The 20,512-nt window shown below is 38.4% G+C and overlaps 3 protein-coding genes across 8 annotated transcripts in view; 1 reads left to right on the top strand and 2 right to left on the bottom strand.

Annotated features, from left to right (window-relative positions):
• LOC129780295 (integral membrane protein DGCR2/IDD-like) overlaps positions 1–5,546 on the bottom strand; it is a 152,566-nt gene extending 147,020 nt beyond the window's left edge. For all 5 annotated transcript variants that reach the window (XR_008743878.1, XR_008743880.1, XR_008743879.1 and 2 more), the window contains exon 1: positions 4,780–5,546. The gene's annotated coding sequence lies outside the window, so the exon portion shown is untranslated. The remainder of the gene's footprint in view (positions 1–4,779) is intronic.
• A 10,919-nt stretch (positions 5,547–16,465) lies between these two features.
• Positions 16,466–18,203, top strand: LOC129777984 (uncharacterized). 2 transcript variants are annotated; one of them, XM_055784603.1, is made up of 3 exons: positions 16,466–16,657; positions 16,722–17,201; positions 17,676–18,203. In XM_055784603.1, exons 2-3 carry the CDS (start codon positions 16,722–16,724, stop codon positions 17,778–17,780), a joined length of 585 nt encoding a protein of 194 aa, XP_055640578.1. In that variant the 5' UTR covers positions 16,466–16,657; the 3' UTR covers positions 17,781–18,203. The 2 variants fall into 2 exon arrangements, with proteins under 2 accessions (XP_055640578.1, XP_055640577.1); XM_055784602.1 differs by having other exon boundaries at positions 16,722–18,203.
• LOC129773978 (uncharacterized) lies at positions 17,707–19,140 on the bottom strand. The gene is made up of 2 exons (XM_055777660.1): positions 19,121–19,140; positions 17,707–19,061 (listed from the first exon to the last, which is right to left on the bottom strand). The coding sequence occupies exons 1-2, from the start codon at positions 19,138–19,140 to the stop codon at positions 17,927–17,929; spliced, it is 1,155 nt and encodes a 384-aa protein (XP_055633635.1). The 3' UTR covers positions 17,707–17,926.
• Between the last annotated feature and the right edge of the window lie 1,372 nt (positions 19,141–20,512).

Raw genomic sequence — 20,512 nt, forward strand, 5'->3', positions numbered from 1 at the left:
ACCACCTCAGGACATCCTTTGAATAGTGGCACGAAGTTAGATCCGGTCAGAAGATCGTAGAGACCTCGTGTTGCTCCAACAGAGAAAGCAGATGCTACAGTAGACACTCCTTGAGGTAGATCTGCCCGTTTACAGTCCCGGTAGTCACAAACGGCGCACTCCGTTTGCCACATGAGCAGATCGCTTGCCAAATCATGTATTTCTTGGCAAACTTTGAAAGTTTATGCTTCCTTACTTTCTTCGGAACATCAAACTTGTGCTAGGCGGTGAAGAACAGTAGCCTCGGTAGCTGCCGCAAGTCCGCGTTGACGTAAGTCCCATCATCCACGCTTTCACAACACGCCTGTGATCCTGATCACTAATAGAACACCCATTCTTACCGCATTTCTCCTGCCGTTCGATGCTCAGAGTTTTGTAGCAACGTTTAATCACACGACTCACCGTTTATTGCACGATTCCGAGTTGGGTTTTCCAGGTACTTGCGCAAAATCAATTCGTGATATTGCTTTTCGGGTGACGACATTATTTTCCAATTTCCGAAAAACTGACAGCAATAAAAATACACTCTAAACTACTTCTCCCCAAATTTCCAGGAGAAAATAGAAAATTTTCTTACACTCATAGCTAGTGAAATTCAAAATATTTTGCACGTAATAAATGGAGATTATCGTCAGGTAGCATGAGTATGCTCAATTTTGCGATTGACTGTACGCTTCGGGTTTTTTCACCAAAATTATTCGATGCGAAAATGATTTAAATGATTAGCATTTCAGACACGTAGAAAAGCGTTTGGAGTCTGGCGTTTGGCTCTAGTTCATTTGGTGTACAAACAAAAAAAAAAAATTCTTGAAAGAATATTGAATGCTGTGATATTGCTGCGTTAGTCATTACTAAATTACTAATAACACCTCTCTAGCTCTAAATTCCTTCGACTCATATCTTGATCGAGAAATGTATCCGGTGCAGCATCGCCAAACTTTTTAGGTTGCCAGTGTTCGCTCGTGAGAATCAGTAACTCTAGACATTTTACATGTGCTTCAAAAATATATGTAAATAAACACACAAACGTATACAAAAGACGAAATTTCACACTACAAAACTGCAGGGCGCCGCTTGAGTTGACACTGCAAATCGACCGGGCGCCGCAGCCGCGTCGCTCGAGTGTAAAGTTTAAAATCCAGCAGCATTGAATCGTACGAACTATCTTTTATACTGTGTATGGGATAAAGCATGCCAACATACAATTTTTCAAGCGAAAGAACCATCTTTACGATACAGGTTTTATTCGCAAAAGGTCTGGCTGGGCAAGGAAGTAAAAAGTGCCCCAAACCAAATCACCAGCTTTATGCAAAATATTGTATAGGGTACCAAATAAGAAATTTTGACTATTTTTTGAACCCCTATGTGGTTCGCCATAGGATCTATGGTGAAAACGCACTTTTGATTTTTTCGCACGCCATTCTCAATAGCTTCGAGATAAAAGTTGTAAAAATATTCAAAGTGTATCTTAGAAATATCATTGAAAATTTTTTCATCAGAAATTTATTTACCAAAAAAAAAAATCTTGAAATATTGAAAATTTTTTTGGGGAATTTAGAAATTCACTACTACTTTAGTTCATATATAAATGTGTTGCTACGCTTTTTCTATATATTTTTTCAGAATTTTAACAGTGTTGCGGTGCAAAAAAAAAATTTTCAAAATTCGTTTGGCTTCTTTAAACTTATGTAACTGAGCCAGTAAAATTAAACGATTTAATAAAAAAAAATATATATTTTGTTTTTCATTATCCTGAGATCTATTATTGTATTGTTTTCGCGTACTCGTGAAAAAGCCCCAAACCTTATCACAAGCGCAATTGAAAACATTTTAAAGAGTACCAAATCAGAAAATTAGATAATTTTTCTGAATCTTATAGGATTCACTATAAGAGCTATGGTTAAAAATACAGTTATTTTTTTTCACGCCATCCTTAGTAGTTTGAAAAAGAAAAAAATGGAAAAATATTCAAAATGCATCTTACTATGAAGTACCATGATATATCGTCAAATAAAATTACCATTAAAACTTCAATTTTTTGTAGCATTTCGCAATTCAGTTTTTTATGCGAAATTGGATTATTCTGCAAACAGATACAATACAATACAATGAAGATAATCATCGATTTCATGAAAAAAAAAATATTAATTAAATGCAGACGGTGAAAATGAGGAAAAAATAGTACGTTCAATCTTCGAAACGGTGTAAAGAAATCATAAATATAAAAAGAACACATACGAACATATTTCAAAGCAGTACTGTGTCTCAAAACATAATTTAAAAATTCCAAAATTTCATATCACCAAAAAGTTGTACCGCACAATACTCTAAAATTCTTAAAAAAATCACATATCAAAAACACGTACATTTGTATGATAACTATGTTTTAATGGATCTAAAAATGTGAATAAAATCCAAAATTTCGAAATGACAAATTAAAAAATGAAAAAAAAAATTGTCGCGGTACACCACAGTAGATGCACTTTGAATATTTTCTCAATTTTTCATTTCCAATCCTACTGAGAATGGATAAAAAGGAAACAAAATATCTTTCACTACAGCTTTTATAGTGAACCATATAAAGATTGAGAAAAAAACGAATTTTGGTACCCTATACAATATATTCCATAGCGCTGGTGATGAGATATAGGAGAACTTTTTAAAAACACACGAATACAATAAATTTATAGATTTCAGGAAAATAAAAAAAAAATTATATATTAAAATAATATATGCATATTTTATATTTATTAGATATTTTCTTATCGCAACAACATCAAAAACCACATGCGAACATATTTAAATATAAATTAAACCAGTACTGGGTGCTCCTGTGGCCGTGTGTTTTGCGTCACACATTATCATCAAGAAATAGTCAACATTTCTTATGTGATACCCTGTACAATATTTCCCATAAAGCTGCTGATTTGGTTTGGGGGTACTTTTTACTTTCTTATACAGCCAGGTTCTTTTCAAAATTTTCTGTTATGAGGAGAAATAATGCGCATAACCGAAATTAACACTACTGAATGATTCTGACAGTTCACAGTTCAATTCTAATGAGGAAATTCTAATTGAGGATTTCGCTGTGTTATTTTTAGAAATTAGTGGAAGCACAATTGACATACCGTCTTCTTTCCTTCCGTATTACTCTTCAAGGCCAAGAGATCATTCAGAAATGAGCATGGGTTATGGAATATTCCGTAAATTAAACAGGTAACTTTAACATAAAAAAAATGGAAATGTGAAAAGAATAGATAAGAAAAAAATGGTACTTACGTTACAAGTAAACCAGGTAAACGTATGCCGTCAGACGCTCGCTAACGCTCGGTCGGACTTAACTAAAGGATCATCTCCTATGTTTCAAAATAACCGGGCAATCGGTGGAACACAGATTTGCTTGGTGCCGCCTCGGTTCCTTATCCTCGTTAAATGGGGACTTCGCCCCCGTTACATTGCCCGCAGATTAAATTTCATCACGAAATAATAAATTCATGATAAAAGCTGCGCTGCAGTGGTAACTACGTAAGTAACAATATTTTTTTCTTATCAATACTTTTTACATTTTCATGGCATTCATGTTCTTTATTGTTTATGTTGCTTTCGGGTAAATACCTATTGGGGTATATGTTGGATTCGGGTATTTGTTACATTCGGGTGAATGTGATTCGGGTAAACGTGTTTCGGATGAATGGTATTCGGGTGAATGTGACACAACCCTCTGCCGCATATAAAGTTTCATTAATGTTTTTTTTATCTAATACTTGTAAGCCTTATATGGTAGTAATATATCCACTTTTATTAAAGCTAGTTTTGAAACTTTTGATGTTTTGAGCATTTTAAACTGTTATGGTTACTTGGGAAAAGCACATAATGGACCTGTCATGTTTTGGCGACGGAGTAGATTTGATCAGAAAAGATACATAAATGTAGGGCAACAGTAAAATAAAAGCTAAAGAAGATCAGCAGGGTGACTCGGGATACAGTAGGAATGAAGATTTTGTGGAATACAATGGTCACTTAGCTTAAACAACGGAGTGCCCAAAATGTAAAGCGGGTTTTCCAAAATATTGTTCGCAATTTCGTCACAACTACATCCGAATAATTAGCTGGAGTTATTTTTGGTCCTGTTTCGTCGTTTCTTTTTTAAATTTCATACAAACTTTATCGAGATAAAAATAATTTAGTTCCGATAGGCTGATTGGAGTTTTAGAAAGTCACTTCTAAGAGTCGTTGAAAATGATAAATGTGAAATTGAAGAACATTTGGACATTCCAGTTAGACGCTACAGCGCGATTTGAACTTTAATGTTTGCTCTACTTTTATCGATGAGTCATTTGAAAAGCCATTTGATAATCGGCATCAACTCGTTCATTTGGGAGAGGGCATGTCGTTTTGCGATGGCTAATAAATAAACCAAAACATCCAGCCGTAATAAAATAAGCTGATTTGAATTTCATACTCGTTGGAAGGAAATGCCTTTGGTTTTCCCTTTGTTCTTTTGATGGTTTGAGTATTTTTTTCTTAGCTAAACCACATCCGACAGTTTTAATGTGGCATAACCGCGAGCTTCAGGGCTACAGGTCATAATGGGGACCGTCGCCGATTCTGTGTGTTTGTATTGTTATACTCTATTGATTTTCCGGGCTCTCTCCTGCGTCTTTAAGCTCAACCAAACATTATTTTTTGGCTCGTTTTTAGTGGGTCGCATATACATATAGTACTCACTCAGTCACTCACCAATGAACTTGGCTGCTGTTGGCTGTATCAAACAACTTTTATCTGAATCAATGCTCGCTGCCAAACAAGCGGTTTTTCATGCCAAAACAGTTTTCGAGACCGATTGGCGACTGGTTGAAACTAGTATCGCCACTTCGGAGGAAGGTTCTACGTGACACTGGGCGAAATCGATCCGGACAGAATCACACGGAGCACAGAGCACGAGATTCAAAAATAATAACGTTTAGAAAATTGTTTTCTTTTCCATTGACAGAGCAAGATGGGTAAACAAAAACACAAACAGCAAAAAATAGAGGAAACTATCACATTGATGCAAATGTGCTTCTTCTCGTAAATCACGATTTTGTTTTGGCGTGGTATTTATAGCACTTGGTATTAAATTTTCATCACTGAGACTACCATGCTCGGTTGTCCACTGTGCACACGTTGCTTGCGTGCCAATAGCTCCTCTTCGGTTGACTTGCTGAATATCAGTTTTAGCCTTTTCTTTGCCAATTTTCGCCGGATGGTCAGTACACAGACAGATAGCAGAGCAAATCGACTAAGATCACGCAAGGCAGCTGTTTTCGTCGAGTCCTAAATTGTGTTCTCCCGAGTCTCCTGATTATGCAAACGGCTCCTTGCGGTAATCAGTCCTCTTTTCGTAGAAATCATGCGTATTTTCCGTCGGCTACAGCTTCTCAGCAAATAAATTAATCCCTTCGACATACACTACTCACTCCGGAAGGGCAAACCGGCTCGCGAATCCATCCGAATGGTTCGGTGAAAATTCTGCAACTGACTTTCGGAATACTGCAACGTCCTGCTTGATGGTTAAGATTTACTCTCTGTCTCTCATGCTCATCTCTCCGGCAGCACTCGCTGGTGCGGCATAGTCACTCGCCACAGCATGGGGACGTCACTCGCCAATGTTAAAAATAAGCGAATAACACGATACGATAAGGGTCAGCAGCTGGCTGGTCTAAGGAAGGAAGTGAAATACAGGTTTTCCCACGGTCGTTTCATCGTATCGTTCCATCCCCACCGCCCGGTATCGCCTTTCCCCAACGTCGGTATCAGACTATCCGCATCGATGCTCTCGTTTCATGAAAATGTTTACTGTTTGGGAATAAAGAAGATACACCGATGATGGAGCAATTCAGTGAAAATGCTGCCAATCTTAGCTCTATTGTGCGGATTGGTAAAGTCGCCAAACGCTTATAAATTTAATTCGTAAAACATTGTTACGTTACTGTGTTAAGCATTGAGAATAGATATCTTATCTATATGATAAGCCAAAGCTGGTTATTTCCTTCGTCTTCTTTTTGGAAAATTACAAGAGCTACTTGTAAGCTTCACACCTCCTGTTTTTGCTATTATTTATTATTGTTTATCCTTTTTTTCCATTTAGACACATTCCGACCAATCAAATTTTTGTTGTTAAAGAAACAGAAAGTGGGTTATATCTGTGATATAACCGCAAGGGTGACGTAGGACTATCGTTGATTTATTGATCATTTGTTTTCAGTTGCATCTGGACCAATTTTGAATGAATGAATAAATGAATTCGAGAGAGTTACCTTAGAGTTACCTCACAAAAGTTGTATAATACATAATACATTGCTTGTATTGTGATATGATTTGTATTCCATTTCCAATAGACAAAATATCTTTTGCATCAAATCAGTCTACATAATTTTTGCGTTCGTTCATCCTCAGTTCATTCGTCACAACACCAATTTTTCGTTTGATAAATTGTTGAGTAAACATCATTTTCCAGTGCACGTATAGCGGGATTTTTTTTTAAGATTCATTGCACCTCTAATAAATCGCCGAAAGACGTAGTCTTACGTTTTGGTGTTCTAGGGTGTGTTCGGATTTTGATACAATCACGCGTCGTGTCTGTTAGAAAATCTGGCGGCCAACGTGCCGCTCGTTCGTTTTATTGTTCCAAAAGTTTCCTATGTACAAGGGTTTTGCTAGAATTATTCTAGGCGTGGTCAGACGTAATATTTTAGAAAGATAGCTTCTTCGAACTGCTAACGTAAATAGGGAGAAGAAAGTGAAGACACATGTTTCCCAAAACGTAGCATGTGTTTACCGTTCTTTACTGCTAGCAAAGCTAACGGCAAAGCGGAAAGAAAACAAACGCACGATTCCACGCGGTACGCGGTAATAAATAGACCCTTGTCCCAGTAACAGGCTTCGGTATCGAATGACACTTCATGGTCGCATTGCCCGGCACCCTCGTTGGAGTTTTATTGCCTTAGGGGTCCTGACTATTAGCGAGATGCACTATGTTTGGAGTCTCGAGTAATCATATTACGCGTTGATTGCACTTGATTGAAAAATCACAAAACCAAATGTGTCTGGTCGCAATGTTATATGGATAGAAAACTTTAAAATTAACTATTTCGCTTGAATGTATTTTTCAATTCCAAGGGGAACTGGCAGATTATTTTTCAGCAACGATGACATCTTTCCGGAATCTTCTCGATGCTGGATGACAACCAAACGAAAAGAGTTCCGCGCGAGTATGTGTGTGTGTGGCGGCTGCTGTCTCAAGCGGAACCGTTTTTCGATGCTGATACTCTCTTGGTCGCTTTCTCTTTTCCTCCTGATGGATCGGCTTTTCAGTGCTCCCTCACAATTCGAAACAAACTGAATGCGTTTCAGGTAAGGTCAGGAAATGAATCACTCGATCCCTCGCCGTCCAGCTCGTCCAGCAACGATGTTGTCCAGTCGGTGTCTTCAAGAAAAATGAATGCGTTTCACCACCAGAATATCGCTTAAGTATGCTTTTTGTCCGCGATTGAATTGAGAGAAGGTGTGGTTTGCGATGGCAATTTGGAAGGAAAACTAGAGGCGAATGAACTCTCTGAGTTTGAAACTCGATTGAAAATTATATGATTTTCGCGATGCGAAACATTTTCCGTTGGATGCGAAAACATCCTACTGATGGGGAAGAAAAATCTTCAGAAGCTTTCCTGCTAATTAATTGCACTTGATTGAAAAATCACTAAGCCAAATGTATTTGGTCACAGGTTTAGATAGAAAGGTAGGATAGAAAACATTAAAATAAAATCTTTCGCTTGAATGTATTATTCAATTCCAAGAGGAACTGGCAGATTATTTTTCAGCAACGATGACAACTTTCCGGAATCTTCTCGATGCTGGAAACATCTCAAGAAGAATACACAAGGTGGCTATATTTAAAAATTTGTGTTCATTTGTCTCATCATTCTTCTAGACACACACACCCGCATAAAATTGACAATGCTCATGTGTGATCAGATTCTCACACACAAAGATCCTCTACCTAACGATATGATAATCCTGATGATTTGCGTGTTTGTGTAGAAACAATTGACGATGGTTGATTGATGATTCATTCTTGCCCTCACAAGATCAATATACAAGCGGACCATACTGTCCATACATAGAGTATTAATCCTGAATACTATCGCGACAGTCTTTTTCGCCGCTTGACACACACTTAGTCAAATGCAATTTTATTTTTTTTACCAGTACCATTATTCAAGATTTCATAACCTCTCCAATATACCTTTTGCGATGCATGAAACTAACAAAAATGTGTGTGTGATGCAAAAATACAGTAACATTCTCCACCAGACGACATGGAAATCGAAGCGGTGCTTTTACCGAAAAAAATTGCACCGTTACAAGATTAAATTGACGTAACATGGAAACATTTCCATTTTCACATACATTTTTATATGGTTTACTTGCATTGAAATTGGAGAGAAGGAAAATACTTGCGGTTTGCAGCTCCATTTCAATTTTTTTAAGTAACTCAAAGAGGTTACGTATGATGCGAAGTTGGAGAAAAAACAACAATCCTGCAGTGTCAGAAACCGTAAGTGTCAGAAAGATGGAGGTGGCAGATCGTAAAACTCATTTGGAAGTGGTGGTTCATTTTAGATAAAACCCTAAGTCGTGATCGGGAGACGCTGCGGAAATGGTGGGTCCGCAACGGCCAGAAAGTCGCATTCCAAGTTTCACAGACCGTAAGGAAGTATTCTTGAGGCGAAGAAATTCTTAAGGAAGCACTAGGAGAATTTGCCGAAGAAATGAAATTACGTCGGTTTGAATGATGAAACGAACTGCATGCCGTTTTCTTTCAAATTCGTGGATAAGAACTCATACCCGGTTTGCGAGATCAAAGTTCCAGAAAAAGTATACAATCTGCAGCGGGCAACAAAATAAAAATTGCTTCTGGGACTATGAACCAGGATTTTTTTTCAAAAGAAGTGCCTTGAGAACTCCTCCCAAGAGGAATCCATTGTCGAGTGGTTAGCGTCACATATTATCATGACATTATTTAGGTTTTTGTCATAGGAAATCTCAACTAAGTACTAATAAGAATGACGCAAATCAATACGTTAGGATGAAAAAAGTTAAGGCCTTTAGAAAAGGCAGCTGCCGAATTTGGAGCTTACGGCAAGATTAACTCCCGAGGACTCACTCGGTCACAAGATGATGATGATGATGATGGTCCCGCCTCCTTCCCCTACAGAGGTTTGAGCAAGACGAGTTATCTAACAAGAGCCTCTGCGAAGCGTTTTTTTAGACACCTAAAATAAACAGTAAATTTTGACTATCTAAACCAAAGATGAGTCAGGCTGCAGAAGCTTCAGTGAGACATTCGTGAGAAGCTAGATCGTTTGTGACCGTGAGAAACTCTGTTTCAGCTGTACCAGATATTCGATATGGGAACATCGGAGATGTTTCCTGGTATAGCTATGAGTTCTGTCAGTTATTCGAAAAACCATAACTCAAAAACAGAATGAGATAAAATGCTAATATTTTTATTGAATGTATAAAAATATCTAAGAATAACATTTTTGGCAAAACTATTCGGAGCGGTGCCTCTTTTCTTGACGCAGAGCTGTAAACGCTTGGACCAATAGTCAACTACGGCACGGGTTATTGCAAGTGGAAGTTTGCGGACTGTCTTCTCGGTATTCTTTATAGATTGCAAATTTAGATGAGATCTTGCACAAGCACTCCTTTAACTAGGTCTAAGGTGTATGTTATGGGCTCTGAACAACCGAATGGCCAATCGTTTGTCAAAAAGAATTCAGATAGGTTTGCTGTTCGTTACGTCTTCGAACCGTTTCAGGACCTTTTTTACATCGTTTTAATCTAGGGTAAAAGATTTTGGTTTGTTCGATTTATGGTATTTTCACGCAACTAGTAAATGCAAATAGAAGCTCCAAGTCTCAAGTTGCTAATAATACCATAAGGCATTCAAATTATCCAAATTTTTATGTTTTTAACGATTTTCTTCAAAGCGAAATTATGATCATGGTTTTTCCGAAAAATGATCGTGGCTTGTCCGGTTTTGGAAATCACTATTTTTGAATGAATAAATTCGGTTTTTTAAGAAGATGTTGCATTTCTCATTGCTTGAGTTTACTGTCATCACATTGATCCATTTATAGTTTAGGTTTTTTTCAGAATATTGCCTTTTCTTGGGCATTTTAAAGGTGAACATCACTCAACACAGAGACACTTTATTTCTGCTACGCACGAAGGACAACATAAACAAACTGCAGTGCGCCAAGCGGCTGCCATAGTAACAATATGGACAAACCAACATCAGTTCATTGAAAAACCATGATCAGAATTGAGGTCATCGAGATGCATTAAATACGCGATGTAGATGTATAAATCGGATCCAAATGGTGATGTTTACAATATATGTAAGTGTTATGATCCAGAAAAGGTCTGAATATGTACCAAATAATCATCTGGTGGTTGATTCAAAGTTAGCTCAAATAAGGGGCGCTTTGGCACCAATAGAAGGTGGACGTTATAAACCTTTAAATCATATGAATCCGTAAAAATATCCTATAAAACTACTGTAAATCATAAAAAAGACTATTTTATTTATATGATTGGAAACATTTGATTACCATTTCGTTTTATGTACGAAATTGTACCCGTTCCCTCTTGATCATATATAAATGCAAAAACTCAGCATTGGGAACATCACATTTTAATCTCACCTAACAATCCAACCCCACCGCAACGGACGCAATGGAATGGGATGGCATGGACTTGATCGAATAATGTGAAGTAGAGGACACGGATTTAATAAATCGAATTATATACAACTGGAATGAGGTGGAATTGGAAAAAGAAGAATCAGCTATAACGGAGACCATGGAACCGAATGATTCTCCTGGTGAAGACGATGAGGAAGATGGCGAATGGGTACTGGAAGAAGAATTGGATACGGTATCTCTGAAACTAGATTCATCGGAGGACTTGGATTCGAACAGTCGCATCGGCAACGAGGATTGCATGGGCCCCGATTCGGTGTTTGTAAAACTAGTTTCATCGGAGGGAGAAGATGTCTTCGTGAAACGCGAGTACGCCTTCGTCTCGAGTACCATTCGGATCTGGAAAACAGATCGACTATTCGAAATTACAAACGATTTCAAACAACGTTGATGAGGTTAATGAATTTACACGCCATTAAAGTACCTGACCGTTACAGTACTGTTTGAACGTTGACTGAGTCCGTCTATATTACCAAATAGTCAATAGTTTACGCATAATAATGTATGGCCTGTTAATCTCGGCTTGGTTCCGTTGCTATAGGGAGCTGAATACAATATTTTTCGAAAGTATCGTAAACCAATTAGTACGGGTAAATCAATCGTAGGATATGGGATGATTGCTGTTTTAAAACGTTACAGTTCTTCGGATTGTACAATCGACATTAACAGTGGAATTGAATAGCAACGTGTTGATTTATAGGTACTTTATTCACTGAACCAATATATTTATGTGTTATGTACTTCCCTATTGATCTATTCATTTTGGGACAAACATTTCTTGCAAAATTATTAATCCATTGATGTGATTATTCCTCGATTCAATTCGTTGAAAAGCGATTTATAATGCTCCGAGCCACTTTTCGTAAATCTTTCATTGATGTTTTGCGTGACAGACATCACACGAAATTTCGCCAATATTCGATTTATTCTCATGGGCTGAATACGTTCAAAAATTGTCGATGGTTCCACGTTTCCGAGGTACTTAAAATGCATTCGAATTCTACAGATAAAGTTCAAATAGAGCATTGGCCATCCAGCCATGGATAAAGAGGCCTTCGACGAATAGTGCAACCTGGGATAGGTTTTGTTTGAGAGCGAATCGTGCTGTCCTTTGAAACTTAGTAGTATCAAAACTTATCGAACACCCTTCGTGCTGTAAGTGAATCACATTCATTGCATAATGCCTGTACTGTTTACTTTTACACTCATTTCCAACGAAACTTTTTCAAATTTCATCCAACAAAAAACCGATGTGCACAGTCCTATAAAAACGAATGAACCTTATCCAGCGCATTTTGGCACGATTCCCTGTCCAAACAGTCAATAGCGCCATTTATTGCTGGGGTTGGTAAACGGTTTTTTTTCTGCTTCATTTCCGCTCCAACCAGAGAAAATCATATCGGAACGCGAAAACGCTCGTTGATTCGAAAAAAAAATCTCTTCGAGAAATCGGAAATCAGATTGCTGTCAGTTGCAAACGGTATTTATCCCCCGGAGCGTTATTACGTCAGTAAATTATGCTAAACTATGCGGGTGGGATCATTGGAGCCTAGGGGCAATGAATGTAATCAGAAAGTCGTTACTGTTTTGCGTGGACTTACTTTGTCGTTTTTTGTGTGATTGTTCGGAGCTTAGCGTGGCCGCGGCGGCTGTTTGACCCAAAAATCCTACTCCCAAATCAGTCGCAGTAAAACCAGAAACCTGTAAGTTTCAATAACTGTTTCAACAATACGGTGATTTTCTGTTACCTCTATCGTTTTTTTCCGTATTCAGGGGTTTATATGTATGGTTTTGGCTTCCGTGGCCTAGTGGCTAACGTCTCAACAAGATCGAATAGCCGGTGATTTCTCGTCAAAGAAATTTCCTTCGAATTACACTGATACACATTCTTCTCGAATTTTCCCCTGTGAATATAGTCAATGCATGTTATGTGACATTGGAATCTCAATCAAGTACTGAAAATACGCAAGTGATACTTCATTGAGACGGCAAAGTTCCTCTAGAAAAGTTAATGCCATTGAAGAAGAAGAGGCAGAAGATGTGTGGTTGTTAATCAAAACACTGAGATACTCTACCATGTGTGGATTGTTTGTCTTTCTATATATTTTGCTAGTACTCTTGATGATGAGAAGATGGATACTCATTTTCCGACCCGCGGCACTCAGTCTCAGTTGGGACTAGATTTTTGAGCTCTCCCTCTCTTAGCACAGTCGGCTGATCTCTGGTTAACGCCAGGTGGAGAATGATATTTTCTCGTAGCGGTTCACATGTCACTGTAGATTGATGTCAGCGAGAAGTAGCAGAGACATAGTAGCAACAACATATTTTGCACCATTTACGGGAACAGCTACCGATGAAGGGTCGGGTGGGCAGGGAAGTACTTCACGCTGCTTTTATTTATACATTAGTGTGAATTTCTCACAATGAAAGAGTAAAAGTTTGACTTTTTCTAGAAGATAAAACTTGATTTTTGGCTCCGAAGAGAAAACTGAGATTTGTCAAATTGAGAACATTAGTCATAGGCAAAGACGAAGAGCAAAAATTTGTCAATGTTCTTCTAAACAGTCATAACTCTTCGAAAATATATTTATTAGAATTCAGAGATGCAACCATTTAAGGAGAAATTTATCTTGTTTTCTTAATTTTTTTCTGTTTTTTGGGGTGGCTAGCGATCATTGGAAATGGACCAGGCTAAAGCTTGTTTTTCAACCCTTCACAATGAAGACAAATTTACGCGAATTTTTGTGAACTTTCTTCGTCAAAATGAGTTATTTTTCATGAAAAATCGCTGTTTAGAAGCTCATGAAAAATCGAAAAAATGTAATATCAGAAAACGGCTATGTAACGCTTTAGATAATTCATTTTACATGCTGATAAAAAAATTCAGCCAAGTCGGTCGAGTAGATCCGTAGATATTGATACGCCACCAGCTGAAATAACATGGTTTCTAGAAAAACGCGTTTAAAATTTCGTACAGCAATAACACATCCCTTGAGGTGACCTCATAATTTTGGCAGTAACTTCTCATAAATGCAAAAAAGCCATTTTTGCGACATTCCCGCTTAATGTTTGAGCTGTACCCTGTGAAATTTTACTAGCTGTACCCTGCCTAACTTTGCTGTGGTACATTGCGGTTTTATAGCTGTAAAATGAGTAACAACACAAAACATATGATTCATATGACTTTAATTTTGAAATACTTGAAATACTTTGTCAGGGAATCTTGTTTTCCAACACGGATACGTGCAATATACAGTTGAACAATCCGCATTCGAATATAAACAACACAATAAATCAAAGATTAATGTTGAGCAACGCCAATCAATAGAAATTAAATGAATTTAAAATCATTATCAGATACAATTTTACTTCTCTTTGTTTTTTGTATACTAAATTCTATACTAGAGAGCTAGCTTACGTTCACAGTATTTTTTTCAGGAGTGTGCTCATTCCATCTGAAATCTTAAAGTTCCTGAGGTGTTGGTAGTAGCAACAACAATCCTTGAAGTGGATTGTATATTGTGTCATAAGATGAGCTCCATCAGTGCCAAACTTTTCGAGATTTTGAAACGCACACAAACGAACAAAACAATTTTATATGCAAAGATTTTAAAAAAAAATAATTTCAAGGAAAGAAAAGATAAAATAGGAAGCATGCTATCTATAGATCTACACTTGACAAAGGATTGAGGAGTAAAGGTTCGAATTTTTTAAGCGATTTCGGAGTGCTGTAGTTCGATATGAACATAAAGATAAAACATACATCATTTTCAAGATACATATTTCTAGGTTAGGGATATCGTTCGATCCGTATGTCAAATTATTATTAAAGGGTGATGAAATATGAAATATGATTCAGAACGGTACATATTTTTAGTTTGAAGTGTGCATGCGTTGTAGTCAGAAGACATTGCAAGAAAGAATAAAGCGTTTTTGGTTTGCTTCCAAAATTTCTATACATTTCAAAAATGTATTACCAAAAACAATCCAATCAATCAACCTGATTATTTCGCTTCCATTTTTTCGCAGAAAGTTCCAGTAGAACTATTTACTACAGAGGTAGAGCACAGACTCGATTATATGCAGTCTCCCGTTTCTTTTCACTGTATCAAATCGAATATCCGGCCGGTTACCGGATCTCTGTTTCATCTTTAATATGGACATATAGTGGGGGGAATTTGGACAGGTTTGTAGTATACGAAGTGTAGGTTTATCGTTCGTGAGAGGAATAATTTTATTCAACCAAGGTCTGAACTCAACACGAATGTCCGTAAAATAATGAAAAAATCCAAATAATCCACCTAGAAGTGGTATTGTGCTTTTCTGCAGTGTAAACGGACAGACCCTCAACTATTTTGCTTTTGGTTCTAGTCAACTTCTAAATAGTCCACATTTGGCGATTTGATTTCCGTTTATTAGACGTTTATCCTTAGGAATATATCAGACTTTTCACAGTCCATCTCACTCCCACTGGCAACTGGCCGTTTCAACCCTCCTGTACAATTAAGGTAATATTATATTATCAGGCACGTAGCGTAACCGGCACGGCACGTTTCATGCAAGACAAATATTATTGCGTGTGTTTCAAATGTGTATGCGTATATATAGCGGAACGGCTCCGGGCATACACAGCACGCTTCAGACAAATGCATGAAGGAATTCTCGAAAAGAATATTTTGCCGGTGCCGGGCACGAACTACATGGGCGAGTAGCACCATACATACAAACCCAATGTCGAAGTTCGTGGTGTGGGTGCGTTCGTCGCTCTTCGGTACGACATCGGTTTAATCACCAGTAGCATTTCTCCGCTCCGTCTGCGCTGCCGGTCCGTACAGAGAAGTTGCTATGCCTGATGATATGAATACATCATGTATTTGTCTGCCGGTGTCGGTACGTGCCGTTTACGCTACGTGCCTGATAATATAAAACGGCCTTTATTCCAATAATTCAATTTTCCACTCACAAATGAATTTACTTTTCCGTACATACCTTATATCGTTTTCTTGTTAACTCACAAACCGAAATATAACCATCAGCGAATTGAATTTTGATATTAAACCACTCAAAATGCTTATGCAAAATACGAAGATTACATCCACACGCGAAATCATTTATGATTTTCGGTTTTTGTTTCCCTTTTCCACTTTATTGCCATAGGGCGGTTTAAATATTTTAGAATAATACGTAGAAATTGTTCTCATTGACAGAAATCTGTAATTCATAATGTAACTATACAAACCAACCACCTGCCCATATTACTCCCACTGTCCGTATTACCCGCACTTCGCCTACATGTGTTTGTAATCTATTGGACAAATATAATGCGTCTCCACTATCATTAGAAGTTCGTTAAATTTTGGTGGAGACTCACACTTTCATTTCAATTCGTGTTTTTTTTTTGTTGGCAATGGTGACTTGCAATTCACACATGTAAATCTAATAGCACAGATCTAATTCCATAAGATTTGAGAGATAATAATTTAAAATGAAAGATAATAGTTTAGAAAGGAAAGCAAATAAAAAAAAAATGAAACGAGGGCATTTAGGTTGAGACATTCCATATATTGTCGCCACAGCACTATCTTGGAATTCGTTCGTCAGTTCAACGAACGAAATTTCCAACGAACGACATGTCAAATAACCAACCGATGTCATGAGCAGCAGGCCAGTCGATGTGCTGATATTCAGTTTGTTTTTGTTTACTTTCTAAAAAAGCAAAATATTTCGAAGTAGTTTGCGATTAGAAGCATTTTCGGTTAGTTTTGCTCTACAATCTGTTCCAAAAGTCATTATTGAAGACGTAATTGAAGGTAAAATTTGTCTGCTTAGTTGAATGCTGAAATTATTGAACCATTCAAATTACACACATTTCAGATGGCCGATATAATCATTCATTCCGTTCGCCAACAACAGGCCAGTCCTGGAACCGTATACCACGCCCTTTATGGACACTACTTTTTGGGTATTTCCCAAAAGAATTTGGCGATCATTTACGGAAAAAGCCTGTCCACTATTTATGGTTGGATTCAAAAGTTTGAAAGCGAGGGACTTTACCGAAGGAAAAAACGAGCTCAGGTCTTCAAAAAGTTCCAGTCGGAAATGCGACAATGGTTGGTGGAGCTTTATTGCAAGCATCCTCTTTTATTTTTGGACGAAGCCAAGGAGATGTTCCAGGCACATTTCCAGATGACAATAAGTACTTCATCCGTCTGTACTATTCTGCACGAGGCAGGCCTGTCGTGGAAAACCATTGAGAGAAGAGCTATTCAAATTCGTATGGAAGAAATAGTGCGGTTTGTGAATGAGCTCCTCGCCATACCATGGGATATTTTCAATTTAGTTTTCCTCGATGAGGTGAGTATTGACAATAGGGGCACGTTACGTCAGAAGGGATATGGTGTCGTAGGAAAAAAGTTAATTTTCAGAGGAGAATTTTGTCGCCGTGCTCGTTCATCGTTCTTATGTTTCCTTGGCGCTGATGGAATCCTGGATAGTTTCTGGACTGAAGGCACTTTTAACAGGCTAAAGTTTTTCGAATGCTGCCGAGAGTTTGCCTTGCGGAATCCTAAGGTTCAAAGATATCCAGGATTCCATTCAGTATGGATCATGGACGGTGCGAGGATTCATTGCGACGCTAATCTCATTCGCTATCTTCGATCCATTGGGATCATACCCATATTCCTTCCGGCGTACTGCCCCTTTTTCAATCCCATCGAGGTGATCTTTGTCCTCGTGAAAAAACGTCTTCAGAGAGTACACCGGGAAGGTGAACAAATTCTGGCTGAAGTATGTGAAGCTATGAACTACTTCAAAGTTTATCCTTGCCAGAAACTGTTTGAACACTGTGGATACTTCCCTGGAGGATTTTTCAGCCCTGAGAAAGGCTTAACGCAAGATCCAAATGAGGTCGATTTGAATATTGTTCCCAATTAATATAAGAGCAAGTTTTGAAACGTTTACTGTTAACAATAATGAACTATCTGAAACAAATAAATAAAACTCATGAAGACCGTGAAACTATTGCAAATAAAACTTATTTTATTTATTCAAAACCGTAAAATCAAAACAAGAAAAACACTTTAAGAGTGATCAACATCGGGACAATCAGTTACTTTCTCCGCCAACACTTGGCTCACTTCGGACTCTTCTGGTCGGATTGCTGATTGCACTGCGGTGATAAAATCTCCAGCGGCTAATCCTTTTGTTATCATTGCTTCGAGCTTGCGGGAAACGTTGTTAAGTATTCCAAGTGCTGCTGAAATTTCTTCCCTTATTTCAGCCGCTTCTTTCACCCAACCAGCATTCACAGTATGAGCCACTGTGACACCCCGATGTACTGACTGCAGGCGGGCTGCTTCTGACACATTTTTCCATCGGAAGTATTTGGCGAGCTCCAAAGGCGGTGCGGGATCAATTTTCAATTGCTCTTGCTTGTGAGCAGGCGAAGAGTGGATGAAGTTGGCCCACAACATCCACGAGCTTTGATGTCCCTCTAAATCCAAGTGAGTTTCCTTAAGCTCTTTAGCCAAAGCAGCACAATCACGGGTCGAGTGGGCTCCGGCTCGGTCTGAGTTTGTTGGCGTAATGAGCGTCTTCAGTACCATTTGGTGCTGGGCATGCGTCTCCACGTTGGTCGCATATGGATGCACAAAAACTTTGATGTTTTTATCCTTCCATGTAGCAAGGATTCGTGGAGTGATGGCAGAAACATTGTAGGTCTTCCTTTTGGTCGTGTCATGCAGAATGATGAATCGTTCAATGTCTTCTTCATCTGGCATTTGCTTCTCAGACCATGTCGGAACGTCATTGTCAAAATCAACTTGCCGAGATACGTGTTTCTTTGCAAGTTTCCACATGAATCCGATCACTTCCGGCACTGTATCTCCACCGACATTCATGGTTCCGATTTCTCGAGGGCGCATTTGACTGCGAAAAAGTCGTCGAAGAAAGGTCCCTTTAAAGAAGAATTCCAAACTCTTCGCAGCATCATCTGGCAACAAAGTCACATCATTTTCCTCGGATGCACCACTTTCTTCGTTTTCAGCTTCCTCCGTCGTATTATCGGGCAACAATGAGAATTCGACATTCCTCGAGTTCCCATCGTCAGAGACCTGGGTCGTATCCAACAAGGATTTCGAGAATCTAAAAGTTCCCGACGATCCAGCCACCGGAGATCCCGCTGTTTCCTGCTCCAGGAACTCTATTCCGTCGTAGCTGCAAATAGTTCAATTCTGTTGAAGATCATCCTATTTTTTTAATAGTTTGTTACTTACTTGTCCTTGTTATTATCCATGTTAAACTGGAACTGGAGGATTAATGTTCTTCAAGCATTTTTTTTTATTTACCACAACGAGGAGAAACAACGAAAATGTAAACAACAACAATAACGTTGAGGTAAACAACTAACCATGGTGCACCAATCCATGCAGGTTGTTTTGTTTGTGGTAGTCATCTTTTTTTTGTACAAGATCAATAAATGTCAACAGATGAGCATTTCGCATAAACATTCATAGTGTAAAAAGAAGATTTTGCTACGTTTTTTTAGCTGCATGAGTTTTGATTAAAAAAATCTTAATTCCGTTGCTTAAATCAAAATTTGAGAGTAATCAAAAATAATTGCCGTTTTTCATGCTTGAAAGAAGGACTACCATGCATCTAGAAACTATGGAACTTCGTTAGTCAAACGAACGATGTTCGCTTCCAATTTTTCTCCGGATGGCCGATATTTCTATGTAAAGTTTGCAGCACCAAACACTTCGCCACGAGAGAAAAGCTGAAAGAAGCAGTTGAAAACTGGTTATTCTCACATGCGACGGGCACCCATGATCGAGCCACACAAAAGTTTGTAGAACTTCATGCCACATGTTTCATATAGACAGAAATGGTCAAGCTACAACAATTAATCAATGGTATTTATGAAGTTTGCTCTCATTCATATAATAGCAACTCCCACATAATCCCACCCATTGATAATTCACTAATCACTTTGGCAACAGAAAAGTGTGGCGGCACGATTTCGCCGAAGACGTTCTCTGCATAATTAGTTTCTTAATACATAACACATGGGGTAGGGGGAAATCCTAGGGAGTGCATTTGCAAATAAATAGAGTATTTTTCCTCTCCCGAAGTAGAGATTAATCCTACGAGGGTTCTGCGTTGGGAAATCAGTTTCCTATGCCAAGCAATAAATTGTTGTTTCTGTAGAGTTGCTGCGCTCTGAATTATAAGTGATAAATTCCGACTTTTTTCCGTATACGAATATCAGGCGCACACAGTTCCACGGTTTCTAGCTCGATGTTCCGAATCGTTTCCCAAGTGGCACTACAGCAATATACAATGAGAACTGACACCTGACATTCAGCTGAATCAATTCATTGGCTCAAGCGAAACAGTGTCGGGATGGATGCTGATCCTTCAGGGCAAAATGAGTCGCGAGTTACAAAATTGCCCAGCTTGTTCCATCCAGTTGACCTGTATTCTGGAGAAACATGGATCACATCCAATTTTTCTGAGCTATGCATGCAGCCAGCCAACACAGGTCATCGTCTTGCACATCTCGCTTCGAAAGGAAAGACCTACTCGAGGCTATACAATAAAAACTTCAGTACGTACCGTATAAAGGGTAAGGGTAAATTGGCTCCGTCCCTGACCTGTCCCTCCACATA

Source organism: Toxorhynchites rutilus, chromosome 3, assembly GCF_029784135.1.
Source record: "Toxorhynchites rutilus septentrionalis strain SRP chromosome 3, ASM2978413v1, whole genome shotgun sequence".
In the NCBI taxonomy this organism is placed as follows: domain Eukaryota; kingdom Metazoa; phylum Arthropoda; class Insecta; order Diptera; family Culicidae; genus Toxorhynchites; species Toxorhynchites rutilus.